General features: G+C 38.1%; 1 protein-coding gene across 5 annotated transcripts in view; it reads left to right on the forward strand.

Annotated features, from left to right (window-relative positions):
- The window catches only part of LOC120534338, a 63,523-nt gene that overhangs the window by 41,180 nt on the left and 2,585 nt on the right, over nt 1-19,758 (forward strand). For all 5 annotated transcript variants that reach the window (XM_039761852.1, XM_039761851.1, XM_039761853.1 and 2 more), the window contains 2 exons: nt 726-814; nt 6,388-6,457. In XM_039761852.1, the coding sequence (XP_039617786.1) occupies nt 726-814; nt 6,388-6,457 (159 nt within the window). The remainder of the gene's footprint in view (nt 1-725; nt 815-6,387; nt 6,458-19,758) is intronic.

Here is a 19,758-nt window from a genome sequence, read left to right on the forward strand (position 1 = left end):
AATATTAGAGGATGCTTATTTTATTGTAACATGTTTGAATTATACTGTATATTGGACCATTTCCAATTAACAACTTTACATATTAACAAAGAATCTTACAAGAGATGTGATATTTAACAGTTAGCCAGTACAAGGAAATCAGTGGTTATATGTCCCCAAGATTTACAATGTATTAATTTCTGGCTGCATAATGTTAACTTATTTATGCTTGGTGTAATGGCTGTTGTCTTGGTTTAAAGCAAAGGTGGGCTTATTTTTATAACCTTATGATAATATTACAATAAACCAGTCAGTGTTTTAACTATGAGCTTCTAAATATGACATTGTCTATTTTAGTAGACAAGGCAAGAACCAACTCTGCACAGGCAGAGTACTCCAAATAAAATGAAATGTGACATAAATATTCTCTCTAAACCATTCTCTCAAATGACATCTACAGTATAAGAATAACAAGTTGCAAATGGTAATGGTTCTCCAGCATGTTATTGTTACAAAACTATAAGGAAACAAATGCCATTATAAAATTATGATTATTTTATTCCATCTGTATACTACTTTTTGAAGCACTTTTTCAAGAATGTCTTTTATTTATGTACAGTTTAGCAAAGAAGCTAGCAAATTCCAGCCACAAATAAAAGTAAAATACAACCAATCAACATCCTGCAAATCTTTCCTCGTCAAAGTTTTATTTTCCTAATTTTTTCATTTTCATTATTCATTATAAGGTTTATGAGATGACTTGCTACAGTAGCACATTTGGACTGGAAGAGTGCATGGTGCTGCACAGTTTATCCACTTTCATTGGAAAACTCAGGTGGGCATGCAGATTTAATTCAGTAAACAGTAATCGTTGATGTCTTGACTGTAAAATAGCAGTAATGTGATCATTTGCAAACAAGTGACAAAGGCACTAGAGTTTAGACCCAAAGGTTGATTGCTCAAGTCCTGCCTTTGACTCTCTATTTACAGTATATCTGATACTGAAAACTTCACTTAACTATATATATATATATATATATATATATATATATATACACATATACACACACATATACTGTACATCTCTCTATTATATAAAAAAATCTTGGGATGAGACGAAACTTTTTCAGAGAGACGAGATGAGACATTTTCAGAGAGATAATTTCATGTCCTGTGAGACAAGACTTTGTGCCAGGAGATGAATTGAAAACCTAACAGGTCCAAGCAGCGGTGGAAATAAAAGACAAACAGTAGAAGAAGAAAAGACAAAGAGTAGAAGACAATGTAGAATGTCGTAAAGAGGTTCAAAAACATTGGCGTGATACACATGCAGAGTAGGTTAGAGATTATGAAAGTACTTAAATTTGAAAGTCTCAAAAAACTGATAGTAAAGATCGCATTAGCGCTAACAAACGGAAATTATTACTCAGTAAAATAACGGAACAGTGAAAACAGATGGAATATATGGACATAGGTGATATGACAGAAGTATGTAGATATTGGTCGGCTTTAAAGTTTAAGTTGGAGACTTGCAGATTGTCTAATTCGTGTTGCCATCAGGGAAAAATAGTGTTTCTTCCCAATGAAGAGGCGTATCCGTGAGAAATAAAAGATTTGTTATTTTGGTGAAAGTGAAATCCACAAACACTACAGGCAAGATATCTGAATCTACAATAATCTGTTCACGTTCGCATCATACAATGCTCAAAACGTAGATTTACATGATTCAGGACCATACACTATGAGAATCTGCGGTCACACAACAATTAAAGCTACTATAAGTTTAATTTCAAAGAAAACACAATTCGGTCAGGTTTACATTTATGATCACGGAGAAGCGATTCAACATAGAATCGAAAGAGTTAAACGATTGGAAGTATTAGAAATTCTACTGCCAATAATGGATACAAATCCATACGTCCAAAAGCATCTTACATGAAATACATCTTAAAAACACGAACAAAGAAGTTTTCTTGGATTTCTATATGAATCCGAAAGATCATGCTCTCATATACAGTGTATCCGGAAAGTATTCACAGCACATCACTTTTTCCACATTTTGTTATGTTACAGTCTTATTCCAAAATGGATTAATTTTTTTACTCAGAATTCTACACACAACACCCCATAATGACAACATGAAAAAAGTTTACTTGAGGTTTTTGCAAATTTATTAAAAATAAATGTACATAAGTATTCACAGCCTTTGCCATGAAGCTCAAACTTGAGCTCAAGGGGCATCCTGTTTCCCCTGGTCATCCTTGAGATGTTTCTGCAGCTTAATTGGAGTCCACCTGTGGTAAATTATGTTAATTGGACATGATTTGGAAAGGCACACACCTGTCTATATAAAGTCCCGCAGTTGACAGTTCATGTCAGAGCACAAACCAAGCATGAAGTCAGAGGAATTGTCTATAGACCTCCGAGACAGGATTGTCTCAAGGCACAAATCTGGGGAAGGTTACAGAAAAATTTCTGCTGCTTTGAAGGTCCCAATGAGCACAGTGGCCTCTATCATCCGTAAGTGGAAGAAGTTCGAAACCAACAGGACTCTTCCTAGAGCTGGCCGGCCATCTAAATTGAGCGATCGGGGAGAAGGGCCTTAGTCAGGGAGGTGACCAAAAACCTGATGGTCACTCTGTCAGAGCTCCAGAGGCACTCTGTGGAGAGAGGAGAACCTTCCAGGAGGACAACCATCTCTACAGCAGTCCACCAATCAGGCCTGTATGGTAGAATGGCCAGACGGAAGCCCCTCCTTAGTAAAAGGCACATGGCAGCCCGCCTGGAGTTTGGCACCTGAAGGACTCTCAGACCATGAGAAACAAAATTCTCTGGTCTGATGAGACAAAGATTGAACTCTTTGGTGTGAATGCCAGGTGTCACGTTTGGAGGAAACCAGGCACCGCTCATCACCAGGCCAATACCATCCCTACAGTGAAGCATAGTGGTGGCAGCATCATGCTGTGGGGATGTTTTTCAGCGAAAGGAACTGGGAGACTAGTCAGGATAAAGGGAAAGATGACTGTAGCAATGTACAGAGACATCCTGGATGAAAACCTGCTCCAGAGCACTCTTGACCTCAGACTGGGGCGACGGTTCATCTTTCAGCAGGACAAAGACCCTAAGCACACAGCCAAGATATCAAAGGAGTGGCTTCAGGACAACTCTGTGAATGTCCTCGAGTGGCCCAGCCAGAGCCCAGACTTGAATCCGATTGAACATCTCTGGAGAGATGTTAAAATGGCTGTGCACCGACGCTTCCCATCCAACCTGATGGAGCTTGAGAGGTGCTGCAAAGAGGAATGGGCGAAACTGGCCAAGGATAGGTGTGCCAAGCTTGTGGCATCATATTCAAAAAGACTTGAGGCTGTAATTGCTACCAAAGGTGCATCGACGAAGTATTGAGCAAAGGCTGTGAATACTTATGTACATGTGATTTCTCAGTTTTATTTTTTATTTTTAATAAATTTGCAAAAATCTCAAGTAAACTTTTTCACATTGTCATTATGGGGTGTTGTGTGTAGAATTCTGAGGAAAAAAATTAATTTAATCCATTTTGGAATAAGGCTGTAACATAACAAAATGTGGAAAAAGTGATGCGCTTTGAATACTTTCCGGATGCACTGTATAATAAACTAATATGTGAAGAATTGTCAGCGATAATATTTTCAAAAGACAGAGATATCAAAGACAGAGTTGATATTCGTGTTTATCCAAAAGCACAGCGCGATTCGTTGCAAGCGGCAGATCCGAGAAATGACTAGCGTGTAGGGCTCGCACGTGGGGTGGTGAGGGAAGCAAGGGGAAATTCACATACTCCAGCAGAAGCATACTGATACAAACAATATTAATTAAAGAGCAAAAAAAGTGCAGTGCAAGTTAAAAAATGCAAGGTGGAGAGTGCGAGGCAGGTATAACAGTCTATGATCTTGTGTAGTGTTAACGTTTACCAGCCCACCTCCCACCCCAGGTGAAATTGAAGAGTCACATAGTGTGGGGGAGGAACAATCTCCTCAGTCTATCAGTGAAGCAGGATGGTGACAGCAGTCTGTCGCTGAAGCTGTTCTTCTGTCTGGAGATGATCCTGTTTAGTGGATGCAGTGGATTCTCCATGATTGACAGAAGCCTGCTCAGCACCCATCGCTCTGCCACAGATGTCCAACTGTCCGGCTCTGTGCCTACAATAGAGCCTGCCTTCCTCACCAGTTTGTCCAGGCGTGAGGCGTCCCTCTTCTTTATGCTGCCTCCCCAGCACACAACCACGTAGAAGAGGGCGCTCGCCACAACCGTCTGATAGAACATCTGCAGCATCTTATTGGAGGTGTTGAAGGACGCCAGCCTTCTAAAGAAGTATAGTCGGCTCTGTCCTCTCTTGCACAGAGCATCAGTATTGGCAGTCCAGTCCAATTTATCATCCAGCTGAATTCCCAGTTATTTATAGGTCTGTACCCTCTGCACACAGTCACCTCTGATAATCACAGGGTCTGGGAGGGGCCTGGGCCTCCTAAAATCCACTACCAGCTCCTTGGTGTTCAGGTGTAGGTGGTTTGAATCGCACCATTTAATAAAGTCCTTGATTAGGTTCCTATACTCCTATAATGCCCACTCCTGATGCAGCCCACGATAGCAATGTTGTCATCAAACTTTTTCACTTGGCAGGACTCCGAGTTGTATTGGAAGTCCGATGTATATAGGCTGAACAGGACCGGAGAAAGTACAGTCCCCTGCGGCGCTCCTGTGCTGCTGACTACAATGTCAGACCTGCAGTTCCCGAGACACACATACTGAGGTCTGTCTGTAAGATCCATGCCACCAGGTATGAATCTACTCCCATCTCTGTCAGCTTTTCCCTAAGGAGCAGAGGTTGGATAGTGCTGAAGGTGCAAGAGAAGTCCAGAAACATAATTCTCACAGCACCACTGCCTTTGTCCAAGTGGGAGAGAGATCGGTGTAGTATAGGTAGGTGATAGATAGGTGATGGCATCCTCCGCTCCCACCTTCTTCTGTTATGTGAACTGCAGAGGGTCGAGGGCGTGGTGGACCTGTGGTGCAGCAGAAGCCGCTCCATGGTATTCATCACATGTGACGTCAGAGAGACAGGCCTGAAGTCATTCAGCTCACCGGGACGTGATACCTTTGGGACTGGGGTGATGCAAGATGTTTTCCAAAGCCTTGGGACTCTCCTCTGTTCCAGGCTCAGGTTGAAGAAGTGCCGTAGAGGACTCCCCAACTCCAACGCACAGACCTTCAGCTGTCGTGGTGATACTCCATCAGGACCCACTGCTTTGCTGGCACAGTCTCCTCAGCTCTCAGCTTACCTGGGCTGCTGTAATTGTGGGTGGGGGGAAACTCTCTCCTATGCTGGTATCAGCAGAAGGATGGGTGGAGGATGCAGAACTCTGAGGTGAGAGTGGGTTAGGGTGGTCAAACCTGTTAAAGAAATTGTTCATCAGGTTCACTCTCTCCACGTCTCTCTCGATTGTGGCACCACGCTTCGAGCTGCAGCCAGTGATGATCTTCATCCTATCCCAGACTTCCTTCGTGCTGTTATTCTGCAACTTCTGCTCCAGCTTTCTCTTGTACTGCTCCTTCGCTGCCCTGTGCTGGACTCAGAGTTCCTTCTGCACGCACTTAAGCTCATGATGATCACCACCTTTAAAAGCCATTTTCTTCTGGTTCAAAAGGCCCTTGATGTTACTTGTAATCCATGGCTTGTTGCTAGCATAGCAGCAGCAGCATACTGTTCTTACTGGAACTACAATGTCCATACAGAAGTTGATGTAGTCAGTAGTGCAGTTAACAACCTCCTCAATGTTCTATGTGAACCCTGCAGGATATCCCAGTCCGTAGTTCCAAAGCAGTCTCTCAAAGCCTGCTCTGCCTCTATATATATATATATATATATATATATATATATATATATATATATATATATATATATATAAATATATACACATACATATACATACTAGTGGGTTCCCACCGCTTGCTTCACTTGCGCTGCGAAGAGGGGTGCTGAACGCCGGCCCCAGGCGCGATTAAATCTTTTGGTGCAAGGTCCTATCTCGCGAGATGTGAGTTCTTTATATTTTTTAGTTTATAACTTAAAAAATGGAATAAGAATCTGAAAATCTAACAACATTACATTAATTTTCTAAATTCTGAAAAGAATGATACCAAAGTTACATTTGTAGGTTTTAAAATAAGCCCGATTTAAAGCGTCACCGCTGCACTTTTAGGCTTAGGATTTTATATACTGTATATAGAGTAGATATATATATATATATATATATACTGTACATACACCAGATATATATAGTAATAAATGTTTCAGTTCAATTCTATTGTTTTATTTTAGCCTCTTGCTCATGACTGTAATTTTCTTGCACTTTCTGTATATCATTTCAGCGCAAAACTACAGTTTACTTATGATAACCTGAATCCTGAAACATGTGAGAATGGAATGGTGAAGTACATGGTAAGAATACAGGAAAGAATTAAGGGGATAAAACTGGTGAAATACAAGACAACTGACACACGAGAAAGAACCCCTCACCCTCACTTGGTTAGCAGTGTGGTCTGGATATCTCATCCTGATGTTTTTTAAAAAACTTTCAAGGTGTCTGTTTCATATAGTTTCAATGAAGTGCAGATCATGCAAATATTAATGAAAAGCACAAAACAAAACAGAACCATAAAAGCTCACCAGAAAGAATGAACATAAAACAAAATGTTTAATTCTGCACTCTCTGCTGGAGCAGCATTTAAAGCATTATAAACATGTGTCTGTGAATATTTTCTGACTGTTGGTGTGGAAGACATAAGTTAATTGAGAAAGAACTTTGCTATACAAGTGGGTTGTAAAACGAATTAGCTTCATATGTATCTCATGTCATTTTCTGTGATGTCGAGTTAAACCAATTTCATTACCTCTCCCACTAAAACTTGACTTCAAATCAGTTTATATACAGTATATGCATATCATGTCCACAACAGTCTGTATGATACATGCATGTATTCATTTTCAACCATTAAGTACTATGCAAAGTCATTTAGATCTGCTCACTAGGCGGTTAAACTTAATACATAACCTTGTTTTTAGGGCCCGATCTCCGCGATGCGGAAAACACGGACGGAATCACAGAATTAACGCTTAAAAACGGAAATGTGCGAAATTTAGAGTATGAAGGGGTGACTGTTACAAAACTTCGCAATAAATTAAACAATTGAATAATCTGTAGTTCTATCATCCAGATACTGTTTCCTAGTTTGTTGTTTTTGAAGCGAATGCAATTCTTCGTAGAAATTTAACCGTGCCTCTATCTGTGCGCGTGTTTTCTGCATGTTTTCTCGTTAAAGGCATGCGAATTAGCTAGCTGCACAAGGCAGAAATGTCGAATCGAGCAGTATCTGATACCCTAACTGCGTCGAAAAAACTAAGAAACACGAGCTTAACTACAAAATTGAGGGCACAACGATATCCCAACGACTTTTACGAATCTGGACAACAACTTTTCTGCAAGTTTTTCGATCATACTACAGTATAGACTGGACACGAGAAGATACTTGCAATGACCATGTCAAAACTAAAAACCATCTCAAAAACAAGGAAAATTAATATCAAAAAGTGTGCCTCCATTCCCAATCTGAACACTCATAAACTTATAATGGCTGGGGACTTTAATTGTGTTCTAAATCCACTTTTAGATAAGACTTCCTCCACAGGGGGAACGGCAACTAACACCGCAAAGATAATTACAAAGTTTTTAACTGATCACAACTTATCAGATCCCTGGAGGTTTTTAAACCCAAATTCAAGAACATATTCTTTCTACTCACCAGTACATCATTGCTACTCAAGGATTGATTACTTCTTTATAGATAATAACTTCTTGCCTAAGATTAAATCTTGTAAATACGATGCTATTGTTATTTCAGACCATGCTCCGATGATCTTGGAGCTGAAATTACTAAGCCCCATACACTCACCCCGCAGATGGCGTCTCAATCCGCTTCTATTAGCTGACGAGAATTGTACTGAATTTATATCCAAACAAATTGAATTCTTTCTAGAGACAAATACATCCCCTGAGATCTCTGCAGGAATACTCTGGGAAACTCTTAAGGCCTTCTTAAGAGGACAGATTATCTCATATCTTTCCCACAGAAATAAATCCGAAGCGAAGAAAGTAGCAGAGATAAAAAGCGAAATTACTAAAATAGATGAAGAACATGCCAGACTACCAAGCGAGACTCTACATAAGAGGAGGCAGGCTCTACATTCAGAATTAAACCTCTTGACAACTAAAGAAACCGAACAACTAATTTACAAATCCAGACATCATTATTATGAACATGGAGAGAAAGCTAATAAGCTTTTAGCGCAACAAATTCACAAGCAAGAAGTGCAACGCAATCTCGTAATTACTAACACTAATGGAGATAAAATCATCGAACACAAAAATATAATGTACACTTTTAGAGACTACTATAAATCCCTATATACTACTGAGTTTAAAGAAGACAATATACAATCTAATGCATTTCTGGATAAATTACAGATACCACAAATTGACGCTATTAGTGTGGAGGAGCTCGATAAACCTCTGTCATTATCAGAATTACTGGATGCTATAAAGTCCCCCAAGGTGGAAAAGCAGCAGGCCCTGATGGCTACCCTGCAGAGTTTTACAAGAAATTCTCCGCTCAGCTAGCTCCCCTCCTATTAGCAACATTTACAGAAGCCAGAGATAACCAATCTCTTCCACAAACCTTTAGCCAAGCACTAATCACTGTCTTTCCAAAACAAAATAAGGACTTATTACAATGTGCATCATACAGACCAATTTCACTTCTGAATAACGACGTTAAAATACTCTCTAAAATCATAGCTAGAAGGATGGAGAAAGTGCTCCCCTCAATAATATCACAAGACCAAACTGGATTTATTAGGGGCCGACACTTATCTTCAAATCTTGACGCCTGTTTAATGTAATATACTCACCAACTAAATCAAACACCCCAGAAATATTATTATCATTGGATGCAGAAAAGCATTCGACATGATTGAATGGAAATACCTTTTACTATTTTGGAGAAGTTTGGGTTTGGCCCAACATTTGTGCATGGATTAAATTACTGTATACTAACCCAGAAGCTTCAGTTTGCATCAATAACATTTGCTCAGACTACTTTAAACTAGAACGTGGCACAAGACAAGGATGCCCTTTGTCACCACTGCTGTTTGCAATTGCCATTGAACCACTGGCAATACATTGTCGAAATACTGATCAGATAAAGGGGATTAGCAGAGAAGGACTGGAACAGAAAATCTCATTATATGCAGATGACATGGTACTGTATTTATCGGACCCAGAAAATTCTGTGCCTGCAGTCTTAGCAGCACTCACAGAATTTCAAAAGCTCTCTGGTCTCAGAATTAATCTGAATAAAAGTGTACTCTTTCCGTGAATTCGCAAGCATATAATATTAGATTAGACACCCTTCCTTTTATCATTGCAGAACAGTTTAAATACCTCGGGGTAAACATCACAAGTAAACATAAAGCTCTTTATCAACAAAATTTCGTGTCTGTATGGAAAAAATTAAACAAGACTTGCATAGATGGTCAACCCTTCATCTCACACTAGCTGGAAGAATTAACACTGTTAAGATGAATATTCTTCCTAAGCTCCTTTTTATTTCAAAACATACCAATATACATTAATAAATCGTTCTTTAAGCAATTAGATTCAACAATAACCTCATTTATTTGGAATTCTAAACATCCACGCATCAAAAGAGCGACCCTACAAAGACAAAAGGCAGAAGGCGGCATGGCTCTACCTAACTTCCAGTTTTATTACTGGGCAAATATACAGTCGATAAGAACCTGGACACAAATAGAAGAACATACACAGGCATGGACCGCAATAGAAGTAAAATCCTGCAGTACTTCTTTGTATTCCTTGCTTTGTGCTCCAATAAACACACGCTATCGGCAATACACTAATAACCCAATTGTGCTCCACTCACTTAGAATCTGGAACCAATGTAGAAAGCATTTTAAGACGGAGAAGCTTCTTTCTGTGGCACCCTGCAAAAGAACCACCTCTTTCAACCCTCACAAACATATGCAGTTTTAATATCTGGAAAAATTTGGAATTAACTTGCTTAGAGATCTTTATATAGACAACGCCTTTGCATCCTATGAACAATTACATTCCAAATTTAACATTCCAGCTACAAATTTCTTTCACTATCTTCAAATCAGGAACTTTGTTAAACAGAACCTTCCAGATTTTCCTCATCTTGCACCCTCATCCACGCTGGAAAAATTATTGCTCAATTTCAAGGAGTTAGACTCCATCTCTACAATATATAAAATCCTTTTACAATCCCTTCCTTTCAAAGATCCAAGAGGACACTGGGAAAATGACCTCTCAATTAATATATCAGAAAAGGAGTGGAAAGTAGCAATGCAGAGAATTCACTCAAGCTCCATATGCAAAGCATACAATTATACAACTCAAAATTATATATCGAGCACATCTGTCTCGACTAAAACTCTCCAAAATGTTTCCAGGGCATGATCCAACCTGCGAACGTTGCAACCAAGCCCCAGCCTCACTAGGTCACATGTTCTGGGCCTGCTCCAAATTAACATTATTCTGGACAAAAATTTTTAATTACCTCTCAGACAGTCTTGGACTCACAATCCCTCCTAACCCATTAACAGCTGTGTTTGGGGTTCTTCCAGAGGGTCTTAAAGTGGAGAAAGACAAACAAACTGTGATTGCATTCACTACACTATTGGCACGCAGACTTATTCTGATAAACTGGAAGAACCCAAACTCTCCTCTTTTAAGTCAGTGGGAAACTGATGTGTTATATTATTTAAAATTGGAAAAAATCAAATACTCAGTTAGAGGATCTGTGCAGACTTTTTTCAAAACATGGCAGGATCTAATCAGTAATATTTTGAAATGATTTTATAAAGCACAGAGAATTTGTTGATTTAGGTATTTTTAAAAGCCTTAAATTTTACACCGTTTGGCTTGCTCTCTCTCTCAAGGGTGGGGATCGATCTGTTCTTAGCATAATTCTTTTTTTTTTTGTAAAAACTTGATTGCTATGTATTGATTGTAATAAAATTAATAAATAAATAAATAAACAAAAAGTGTGCCCCTTCAGGTAACAACAGGGGAAACAACAAAATCATCAGATGCAAGACGCCAGTTTGTGTCCATGTGTGTCAGACATACCGCTCGAAAAAAATGACGAAGATGCGTCCTTTCTTTATTAAGCATTGTAAACAAAGAGGCAAGCTGCCAGAAAATGAGAGCAGTCTTTTAAACTTATTTGCCCAGTGTCATGGAACAACATATGGACGCCGTTCTTCGAAAGATTCGTGGCAAGAAAATATATGTTGTAGTTGATGACACCAGTGACACAGAGACCACATAGTTCTCAACATAGTGACGGGTGAGTAAACATTTGGCTGTATGGTAATTCTTTTGTGTAGGCAGTTCTAATTGTACCTGGAGTATTTACTGTGAATCATTCAACCAATTAAACTATACAGGTATTTAACTGGTATTAACAGTCTTTCCGTAGAAAAATGTTATTAGTGAACAGCACTGGTTGTTAATGGGTACCCTTTTAAAAATTAACAACGATGTTTCGGGATTTAATAAATGTTTTCCCTCATGGTGATGAGGCATGCAAGGTCCACGTTTGACTCTTCCATTATAAACTCGCCACCTACAAACCTGGGCAGAAGAGCAGGCTTCTCCTCAGATGCAACGGACCCTTAAAAGCGGATCCCTTTTCTTTTTTTGTTTAATTCCGGGATTTAGCGACTTGCAGATTAGTTTGCTTTTGCTTTGTAATTAATTATTTTAAGATATGCAGTAGATCAAGCTACAGATGTAATGATGCACGTTTTCAATCTGTAAACATTTGAGAATCATTAGAAATAATTTACATAATTACAATTACAGGTAAAGAAGACCATTACTGACATTTTAGCAATGGTTACAGGCAATGTATCATAGTGTCTGAAAGCATACCAGGAAGTTTTAAAAGGGTTTATGCCTAATCGTGTACATTCAACCTGCTTGTGTCACGTCATCAGTTTGGTGGGAGAGACCTGGCAGCAGTATAAATACTTTAGTGTGGCTGCATCACTAGTGATGTGGGTAATGTCTGCCTTCTTCAAGAATCCTGTCAGGAAACATCAGGTGGAATAGCTGGATCAAATCCGTAGGGTACCTCTCTGAACATATTCACCTATACAATAGTTCTTTCGGGCTGAGAACACATCAGCTCAGGCTGTAACAAACATCCTAGACCCTAAAAGTGAAGTTAACCTTCATCTCAGAAAGATGCATCAAACTAGTAACAGCTCTTACAATTCTGGAGGGCGCCCACTGTCCTACTGCAATCTCACCATACAGCATCAAGGAGGATCTGGGCTCCTACGTGATGAATGGAACTGCAAAATAAGGTTCAGTTGTGCTAGTGTGCTGTTTCATTAAAAGGAATGTAAAGTGCCATTCCATTATTGTTTGTCTTGTTGTAACTGTTACTACATTCTTAAAGTAAAAAAAAACAAAAAAACCTGTAAAACCCCAAAAATCCAAATCAAGGAAAAATAAAACAATGAAAACTGAAAATCAAAAAAAAAAAAAAAAAACGAAAAAATAAAACGTATTCCATAGGGCCCTACTTGTTCTCTTTGCCACCACCAGGATGCACACTGCAATGTCAGTTAGTCTTGATCTTCTGGTAGTACATGATTCAAGTGCACACTGCAAGAGCACAAAACCTAAAAATCTTGTTGCCATAAACACCTTCATAACACAATGACCCCATGGCTCAGTATGCATTGCAATTTACTTATGAAGGGCAGTGTGGGTTGTACGTGGATGAAATATGAAGCTACCGCCAACGCTGTGCCATATCCGACAGCACTTTCATGTTCTCAGTCCCAGATGCAGAGTAATTCAAGTATTTGGCATCAGATTTTACTTTTAATGTTTATTAATACCTTATTTGGTAAATGATCATAATTTTGTTAACGATGAAAAACCAGTACTAGTGTATGAAATGATCTAAACATTCCCTTAAGTGTTAAAATGTTATTCAGATAAAAGTACCTAAAACAGAAAAGGGACTCACTTTCACCACACCAACCACTGACTATGCAACTGAATCTTGAAAGTATTTATGCCTTGTTGTGTGTGTTATGATATATCCATGCTGTACTTTTTGTTTACATGCTTCCGAATTTGTTTAAGCATTCCTCATTTTGTTTGTGTGCATCTGCTGTTTCAGGTTTATTTTTTCTGTTATTTTTTCATATTCTGTTATTTTCATTATGCATTTTACAGTTTGTTTTGCTACTTTCAAAAAGTTTGTGTTTATGGTTTTATTGTTAATTGTATTATTCAATTTATTTTTGTGCACTGGGTTTCAGAGCCAACATAATTTCACCTGCAGTACACACATTGGTACTGTGTTCCAGAATCTCACTAACAATTGTGCAAATAAGTGTTTCCAGGCTCTGCTATTAAATGCCCTTTTCCCTAACTTCCACTGGTATCCTCATGTAAATTATCACTAACTAACTGCTTTGAGTGCTACTGTCTTTCTGTACAGAGTAGTGACCAGAAAGGCATATAGGATTCCTGACGCCGTCTCACTAGTGCATACCACAGACTGAGCATAATGTTCCTAGATGTATATTAAACAATTTTTACTGTCTAACCTAACAATTTATTTGACTTTTTTTTCCTTTTTATTAATTTTATTGCATTCTATAGAAATCAATCAAGTTTTTACAAAAAGAAAAATTAAGAACAAATCGATCCCCACCCCTGAGAGAGAACAAGCAAAACGGCATGACATTTAAGACCTGTAAACATACCTAAATTAATAAGTTCTCTGTGCAATTATGAGATTATTTTAAAATATTACTGATTAGATCCTGCCATGTTTTGAAAAAAGTCTGTACGGATCCTCTAACTGAGTATTTGATTTTTTCCAATTTCAAATAGTATAACACATCGGTTTCCCACTGACTTAAAAGAGGAGAGTTTGGGTTCTTCCAATTTATCAGAATAAGTCTGCGTGCCAACAGTGTAGTGGATGCAATCATAGTTTGTTTGCCTTTCTCCACCTTAAACCCATCTGGAAGAACCCCAAACACAGCTGTTAATGGGTTAGGAGGGATTGTGAGTCCAAGGCAGTCTGAAAGGTAATTAAAAATTTTGGTCCAGAATAATGTCAATTTGGTGCAGGCCCAAAACATGTGACCCAGTGAGGCTGGGACTTGGTTGCAATGTTCACAGGTTGGATCTTGCGCTGGAAACATTTTGGAGAGTTTTAGTCAAGACAGATGTGCTCGATATATAATTTTGAGTTGTATAATTTTATGCTTTGCGCATATGGAGCTCGAGTGAATTCTCTGCATTGCAACTTTCCACTCCTTTTCTGATATATTAATTGAGAGGTCTTTTTCCCAGTGTCCTCTTGGATCTTTGAAAGGGAGGGATTGTAAAATGATTTTATATATTGTAGAGATGGTGTCTGAGTCCTTGAAATTGAGCAATATTTTTTCCAGCATGGATGAGGGTGCAAGATAAGGAAAATCTGGAAGGTTCTGTTTAACAAAGTTCCTGATTTGAACATAGTGAAAGAAATGTGTAGTTGGAATGTTAAATTTGGAATGTAATTGTTCATAGGATGCAAAGACGTTGTCTATATAAAGATCTCTAAGCAAGTTAATTCCAAATTTTTTCCAGATATTAAAAAAAAAATTATTTGACTTTTTCATTTCTTCTGCATATTGCCTATATCTTGAGAATGTTATGTCAATGTAAACTTTAAAAACATTACATAGGTTGCTTACTCTAAGTCTGCTTCAGGCATCTTGTATTTATAATCATTGTTTCCTCTTCCTGTGTAAAAAACTTAAGGTAGTATTTTTCAACATTAAACTGCATTATCAAATCTTTTTGAATTATTTGTGCTGGCTCCTCTCTATTTTTCTATTCCTTAGAATTTGGTGTTATCTGTGTATTTCACTGGCTTACTGTCTAATTCAGAGTCTGTGTCATTAATATACATTTAAAAAGGCAAATGTCCAAGCCTATCCCTCTGATGGACTTCACTGATATTTATACCATGGGGTAATGGTATTTTTACAGTCTTTTTTGAGCAGCTGTTAATTCCAACACACTGTGGATAATTAATTCTTATTAACCTACTGTATATTCACCTAGTGTCGCTCAAATAATACTGAAATGAGAATTTATTATATATTTTGAGTATCTTTGGGGTAAAGATGAAAACAATGTAAATATAAATTGCACCGAGTCCTTGTGAAATAGCATTTTAAAATAAAAATCCGCCATCAATTAAGTTATATTCCAGTTATGAATTCAGTTCATTCATGCATAGTGCTTTTCACCATGTAAGGGCTCAGAGCAGTTAGACGCATATGGACAATAGGATAAATCTGTTTCAGACCATATATAGTAAATATATAAACACCACTAAACATAGTATTAACATAAATAAAACACACCTATCAAGGTAAACCAATGATTAAATACAAATTAGTCTCAATGATTAATATAAACACATTCATTGTACCATTAAGCCCCGTTTATTATTTATGATTATAATATATATGTGTCCATATAACAGAGAAGTGGAAAACATACAAGCTGTGTTGACTTTTTTATTAAACATTGTACAAGATTTAAATAAGCAAAGATTCAAACCAGAGCTGGTTTCTGCCATACCCCAGCCTTTATGGTTTACATCCATCCATCCATCCATTTTCCAACCCGCTGAATCCGAACACAGGGGTCTGCTGGAGCCAATTCCAGCCAACACAGGGCACAAGGCAGGAACTAATCCTGGGCAGGGTGCCAACCCACCGCAGGACACACACAAACACACACTAGGGCCAATTTAGAATCGCTAATCCACCTAACCTGCATGTCTTTGGACTGTTGGAGGAAACCGGAGTGCCCGGAGGAAACCCACGCAGACACGGGGAGAACATGCAAACTCCACGCAGGGAGGACCCGGGAAGCGAACCCAGGTCTCCTAACTGCGAGGCAGCAGCACTACCACTGCGCCGCTCTTATGGTTTACATCCTTCTCAATACTGCATTCAAAATTAGAATTAACATAGGCATGATATTTTCATTATAGTATTTACAAGTTAAATTACATCAGAAAATATATTAATGAAAAAACTAAAATTTGTTTGCCGTTTAAATGTCCAGTCCTCTCCCTTATGATCACATTTCGTTGAAGAATATTTTGCTAGAGTGCCACAGAGGTAAATATTGCTGCTTCACAGATCTAACATCTTCGATTTAGACCACATGCCATGTTTTAAGTTCATATGGAGTATGCCAACTCTGTATGGGTTTTACTCCCACATCCCCAAAGACATACAGGTTAGCTTAACTAGTGAATATAAATTACGTTTGTGTTTGTCTATATGTGCGCATATGAGTCCCCCCTCATATGCGCACATACACTGCTACTTTTGTTTTTCCTATTATTTTGACAGGTTTATTAATGTTTATATACCAATACTGCTATGGTATTACATGGATAGGTAATCTTAGGTCTTCAACAAAAATAACACCTTGTATTATTTTAGCATATATTAACTACAGTATTTGGTATTCCCACAAATTTGCTTAATCAGTCATATGTTTACCACCAAAACCTATACAATTCTTTGAGATATTTTAAATTCTTCTAGCCATGCAGCCTCAGAGTACATTTGACACTGTTAACTGATACACCGCTCAAGTTTGCCACAGCTTTAAAATCACTTTTGGTCTAACGCTCATTTATTTATCCAGTCTTCTCAAATGGTCACTGTGTTTGCTGCAGTGACATAACTAATGTCAAAATATGGTTTGTATGATGTACCTTCTGTCTCTGCATTACTAAGACAGCAGCAGCAGCCAGGATTTAATTTTTGTCATATATGTCTTTTGATAATTAACATCACATTAATGATGATGCATGATTATAAGTACAAATACAGCTGAACTAAATTGAGTTAGTTTTAGAGACGTGCCATAAGGAATAAACATGTTGCTCACATTATTGATGATAGCCGATAACATTAAAACATGAAAGCTTTATTTGCATGTGGACAACTGCTTTAAGCAAAGAGACTTACTACCTCAGCATAAGCAGACCAAACGGTTAAGGTACACTGGTGCCAATCACTGCACTACTTTAGATCAAAGACGTCTCTTCTCAGTTGCTAACCCATGTGGGAATATGGCACCCACACTAAGTCCTCTTAATAATAAACCTTTGACATAATCGATCAGTATAAAAGCAATATTATTAAAAAGCAAAATGAATCAAAAACCACAGTAAAATGGATGGAAGCAAAAAAGTTAGAAAGCATATTTGAAAGAGAGCGTGATTAAAAAAAATACTGATACAGGAAACACAAGTAATGGAAGATGAGTCTTTTCAACTTTAGGTGTAGAGCTGCTTTGAATTTTCTTTAGTCCACAGCGTTCTTGTCAATTTCTTTGTGTCCTTCTTTCCTTTGCTGTGCTCTCCCTTCTCTGCTCTGCATGTATCCCAAACTTAAAAGCCTTACTTCATTCTGAATTAATGATTAATGATCTATAGCAGTCATTTTTAAAAGATATTTGTTTGAGATGGGATTTACAGTCCATTGTTTAAAAGTTCAAGGAGGTACTGTGGAAATAAAGAGTCCATGTTTTCTACATGCTGTCTGTTGACTCGGTGTCCTAATTGCTGGCAAGATAATCAATGTTTGTTTCGCACAAGTGAGATTTTGTATTTGCAGTTCCTTTTTAAATATATTGTTTAATTCATAGCTCAGTATTGTGTGTTTTGAACATTTATTCTCCATATGGTATATTAATATGCCCATACAATCTTAAGGCATTCATTGGTGGTTAGACACTTTTCACTTTTCCTGCTGAGATACCAATGACTTTAATTCCCAGTAAATCATAATACCATAACTTTCTCAAACAGTTTAATCCTGTTCAAGTTTAAAGTCCATCCTAGCAGCACTGAACCTAAGACAGATTTACAATCCAACACAGGGCACATACTCAGACTTACAGCCACACAGGACTAGGTTTGAATCACCAATTGACCTTGCATGCATATCTTTGGGAGGAAAATGGAAGCAAGTTGATAAAAATCCCCACTGACACAGGGAGATCATGTAAACTGAGATCATAACTTGAGCCCAGGACATTGTATCTGTGTAACTGCTAACCACCGAGCCCACCATGCTACCTAACCAATGCTCTTTGCAAAGATTTTTTATTTTTTTCTGACCTGAACCAATAGTACTTAACTTTGACACTACATGACCCATTGAGGCAAAGGTTTACACCACAATTGATGGGTTCCAGAGCACAGGATAGAGGAATGATCATACAAATAACTTTTTTTTTTTAATTTTAAGTATTAGCTGATTTTTGGCTTGCTGTTTTTCTTTAATATGTGGTGCAAACCATACTGTATTTATGAGAAATACATTTGTGACTGAAAAGAGTAATCTGGAAGGATGCACAACATGAACTCCTTTGAGAATTCTTGAAAGGTTACAATTACTTCAGGTAATATGCAACTGACAAGCAAAGATAATAATAAATAATAATATATTTTATTTATATAGCACCTTTCCCATGCTCAATGCACTTCACAGAGTTTAAGAGAGAATGGCAGGGTATACAGTATATAGCATTGTACTAAGCCAGATTAAGATGGCAAATTCAGAGAAAAGCCTAACAGACAACATATTTGATGGTCTAGGACACATACACAGGTTACATGAGCATCTTGATAGAGAAGTAAACTGAAAGAAGGGTAATAGAGTCAGGTAGAGCTAAAAGCCTTCCTGAACAGATGAGTTTTGAGTTGTTTTTTAAAAGAATTCATGGAGTCAGCTGATCTGATGTAGTTTGGTGCAAGGTCATCTAAGGCTTTGTAGGTTATTAGTAAAATTTTATATTCAATTCTGTAAGACTCAGGGAGCCAGTGAACGCGAAGCAGTCCCAATTTGCAGGAGTTCAGTTTTGTTGCAATTTAATTTTAAAGAGTTCTGCTCCATCCAGGTTTTTACTTTCAGTGAGGCAAGCTGTTAGCTGAGAAAGCTCTGATGAAGTTCCACTTTTAACATTGAAGTAGAGTTGAGTATCATCTGCATAAATATGATAACCCAGTCCAAAGCTATGAATAATATGACCACGGGGAAGCATATAAATACAGAAGAGAAGAGGACCGAGGACAGAGCCCTGAGGAACTCCATGTGTGACTAGTGCTGAGCTGGATCTGCTGTTGCCCAGACTAACAAACGCTTGCCTATCAGTCAGATAGGACTTGAACCACTGGAGGGCAGTGCCAGAGATACCCAGCATGTTCTTCATTCTGGACAGTAGAATGTCATGTCTAACAGTGTCAAATGCTGTACTGAGATCTAACAGAATTAATATGCTAGTTTTTGCAGAGTCTGATGCCATCAGCAAATCATTGGTAACAACAACATAACATAATGTAATGAGTAAATAAGCCTACTGGTTAGTGGGCTTCTCAGAAAGCTAGGCAATGTGATTGCTGAGAGGTCTATAGCTCAACAAGGAATTAAGTAAATAGCAAGGAATCCACAACTAAAAACAGCTACAGTAGTTTAGTGAAAGAAACATCAGTCTGTTGTGGAAAGATGTAAAGCTT

The sequence above is a fragment of the Polypterus senegalus genome, chromosome 8 (assembly GCF_016835505.1).
Source record: "Polypterus senegalus isolate Bchr_013 chromosome 8, ASM1683550v1, whole genome shotgun sequence".
NCBI lineage: Eukaryota > Metazoa > Chordata > Cladistia > Polypteriformes > Polypteridae > Polypterus > Polypterus senegalus.